General features: G+C 36.2%; 2 protein-coding genes across 2 annotated transcripts; both read right to left on the reverse strand.

The window, feature by feature from the left end:
- Positions 1–6: 6 nt before the first annotated feature.
- On the reverse strand, positions 7–1273 carry LOC109591009 (uncharacterized). The gene is made up of 2 exons (XM_020006825.1): positions 1066–1273; positions 7–229 (listed from the first exon to the last, which is right to left on the reverse strand). The coding sequence occupies exons 1-2, from the start codon at positions 1251–1253 to the stop codon at positions 28–30; spliced, it is 390 nt and encodes a 129-aa protein (XP_019862384.1). The 5' UTR covers positions 1254–1273; the 3' UTR covers positions 7–27.
- Positions 1274–1296: 23 nt separating this feature from the next.
- Positions 1297–3241, reverse strand: LOC109591008 (uncharacterized). The gene is made up of 8 exons (XM_020006824.1): positions 3205–3241; positions 3091–3153; positions 2954–3028; positions 2484–2780; positions 2366–2428; positions 1981–2034; positions 1861–1929; positions 1297–1727 (listed from the first exon to the last, which is right to left on the reverse strand). Exons 4-8 carry the CDS (start codon positions 2611–2613, stop codon positions 1462–1464), a joined length of 582 nt encoding a protein of 193 aa, XP_019862383.1. The 5' UTR covers positions 2614–2780; positions 2954–3028; positions 3091–3153; positions 3205–3241; the 3' UTR covers positions 1297–1461.
- Positions 3242–3247: the final 6 nt, after the last annotated feature.

Here is a 3247-nt window from a genome sequence, read left to right on the forward strand (position 1 = left end):
GTATCCCATTCCCTCCACATTCACCAACTATACAGTATAAGTCCAACAGTCAATAGTCCACACTGATACTAACTTACTTTGTTTACTCACTGAAGGACTGTGTCTTCTTCTATTAGTGTCTTTACTAGTAGCAGTAGCTCTCCCAGTACTACTGATCCATTTCTTGTATTTATCAGCTAACGTATTAGCCCTGATGACTCCCAAGGCTTTGATCAGTTCTCCTCTTGTATACATGTCCAGCAAATTAGCAATGAGTGGACGCGGATTAGTATACTGAGCAATTATCTCCGTATACTACTGGTTGACTTTATATAGGGCAGGAATGGACATTTCCATTTACTAGGCTATATCTTTCTTCAGAATAAGTCTCATCAATTTGCGCACTTCAGTAGCTGTTCTCCATAATTATACCTGTGTTCCTGCTAAATATGACAGCACTTGGAGTAACTTTGTGTGGAACATTTACAGATTAAAGATGAGGCAGTCAGTGCCGCCATTTTGTCATTCCTTTATGTAGATGAACAATTTTTGACAAATTGCGCACTTATTTTGTGAAAGTACAACATTTTTACAGCCCAATCATGCAAAAAGATAAAGAAATTCAAAACTTTGTTCGGTGCTTTAGTCTTCTAAAGGTGAAATAATTTTAGTCGTCTCAGTGATAACGGGTGCAGCAACAAGAGTGAACAAGTGCTTTTCTCTTCTCACGGGAATAATAAAGTAAAACTAAGAATGCTTAACAGCTATACAAGCAAATCATGTCTCTCTAGATCCTTTAAAGTAATAACAAGAAGGCCGTTTGTTAGTGGATGAGTCTTCTTGCGCCACGCCTGCCACTTTAACAATAGAATATGAAAAAACTACCATAACCAATTGCATTAAGTAGCATTCAAGAAGCTCCAAGTATCTAGTGAAGTCCCATCCATGAACCAGAAAGACGTTAGCAGGCTTTGTAGTGAAGCTTCCTATCAATCCACCATTGCTGAGCTGCCGTTGCTATGGTAATTCCAATGAATATCATTAAATTAATGCAACCGGAAGTCCCATTGCAATAGCTGGACATGAGCCTTAGGAATGGTCTTCAACCAGAGGGCGTACATGTGCTGTAGTCTTTGGTCTATGGTGGGTCTCTCTTGTTCTATGGCAGTTAGATCTTTCATATCCAGTTCCAGCAGCACCCCTAGTATCAGCCACTCTGTACCAACGTCTACGTGAGTTAGTAGCTCATTTAGTGTTGGCTTGTCCTCCCGCATTGTTTCTGTGTACAAGAACACGCCCCCGCACTTCTTAATTGAATTAATGTGTGGGATTATGTTTTAAAAAGATATTATTGCCTTGTGGGTGTTGGGCTTTAGCATACACGTAATGTACAAAGGAATTGAAAAAGAATTGGAAAAGGATTGAAAAAGAATTTAAAAACATTATTATGATAATTATTAAAACTTAAAAAATAAGCAGCTGCTACTGACGGCTTAGTACTTTATTTAGCTTAGCCTTTGCTTTGCCCAGTTTATCAGGATAGTCGTCACAGAGTTCCATTAAAGTATCCCAGCTGACATCTTCATCGGCATCAAACCACCTCTGGAATACTTTAATAAGATTATTAGCTGCTTCATCTGTGTCTTTCAGATCTATTACTTCTACACCCAATCCAATCCCTATCAGTCTGTAATGGTGGGCAGAAGGAGTAAATATCTTCATGACTGTTCTCATATTAAGCTCCTTGCCTGTGAAATTGTGAATTTAAAAATATTTTTAAAAACAAGTACTGATCCTCATGCATACATGTACATGTACATATTCTTTACAAAACAATACTTTTCAATGAATTTAGACATGGCTAATGAGTGTATAACATACTAGGACTTCTTGCTTCCTGTGGAGGGCCAGTGCTTCCAGTCTCAGATACACTTCTTTGTGGAGGAGTACCTTTAATATTAATACAATAAACTAGTATCAATGAATATTAATGTATTTTACTTTGTTTTGTAGAAGTTGACTCATCATTAGAAGGAGGAGTGTTTGGTGTATCAGCTGCGACATAAATAAAAATAATAAATAATAATAGTAATTACTATTATTATTATTATTATTATTATTGTGATCTGTGCAACATCAATAATAATGATAATAATGATAAAAATGGCTGTTCCATGAAGAAATCGCCAATATAAAATCCGCCATTTTGTTTCAATCTGAGCATGCTTAATCGCTAATATAAAATTTGCCAATTTCTTTCCACAGGCAAATTCACCAAATATTACTCCCACCAATAAATCATCTTACAGTATCTACAACATTAACTACCAAATGCATACAACAGTTGCAATGGTACCAGGTAAAGAATAATATAATTAATTATCACCTTCACTAGCAACACTAGCTCCACTTTGAGGAGGAGGAGGATGGACAGTAGCAGCGTCTTCTCCTATTGAGAACACAAAAGGTTAACATTAATTGAATTTATATGTACATGTACATACCTAGTTCTTTAAGCATAACGTTTCCTATCTGTTTCACAGATGCACCTTGTTCAGTCAATACATGACACACTTTAACTAAATATTGTGTTCCATTAAGAGAAGCTTCTAACTGACCCATCACATCAGTCATTACTCTATCAGCTTTATCAGCATTAGATACACCAACTGTTGTCACATATTCTCTAGTCCCTTTTGTTATTAGATCCTTGGCAAACAATGCTTTAGCTACATCACCAATGTTAGCTGATATTGCATTGGGTAGCTTAGCTGAATATTGCTGTAGTATCTCCTTTGGATCTATAAAATAAGAAATGATTAACACTAGCTATCATAATAGCAGTGCTAAGAAGGTTGCAAGCCAAAAATTGTGAGTATCACTAACTAATGGACTTGTATTAAGTATTGCATGTAAATGAATCAATGCCAGGTAAGATTGGGAATGTGTTCAATTTAACAATCAAGAGACATACCTTTGGTCTCCTGTGGAGAAGCACAGCCTTTCACGTCAGATTCACTTCTTTGTGGAGTAGTAAGCTCCTTGAGGCCTGAGGATATATGAATATTTAAATTAATGAAAAATACTTGATTGTACAGTTTAACAACATACCTTTAGCTTCCTGTGGAGAGCCAGTGCTTCCAGTCTCAGATACACTTCTTTGTGGAGGAGTACCTTTAATATTAATACATTAAACTAGTATCAATGTATATTAATGTATTTTACTTTGTTTTGTAGCAGGAGAAGCTGATTCATCATTAGAAGGAGG

Source organism: Amphimedon queenslandica, unplaced genomic scaffold (genome assembly GCF_000090795.2).
Source record: "Amphimedon queenslandica unplaced genomic scaffold, v1.1 AMPQUscaffold_9143_Cont18909, whole genome shotgun sequence".
NCBI classification, from domain to species: Eukaryota; Metazoa; Porifera; class Demospongiae; order Haplosclerida; family Niphatidae; genus Amphimedon; species Amphimedon queenslandica.

Bases quoted from the DNA above. Each gene is read 5' to 3' on its own strand.
- LOC109591008 (XM_020006824.1), bottom strand. From the start codon at position 2,613: ATGACTGATGTGATGGGTCAGTTAGAAGCTTCTCTTAATGGAACACAA. The intron at 1,930-1,980 runs GTAAAATACATT...TTAATATTAAAG, and splicing joins GTCAACTTCTACAAAACAAA to GTACTCCTCCACAAAGAAGT. The intron at 1,728-1,860 runs GTATGTTATACA...ACAATTTCACAG, and splicing joins ACAGGAAGCAAGAAGTCCTA to GCAAGGAGCTTAATATGAGA.
- LOC109591009 (XM_020006825.1), bottom strand. From the start codon at position 1,253: ATGCGGGAGGACAAGCCAACACTAAATGAGCTACTAACTCACGTAGAC. The intron at 230-1,065 runs TCATGTCCAGCT...GCTGGACATGTA, and splicing joins TTGAAGACCATTCCTAAGGC to TACAAGAGGAGAACTGATCA.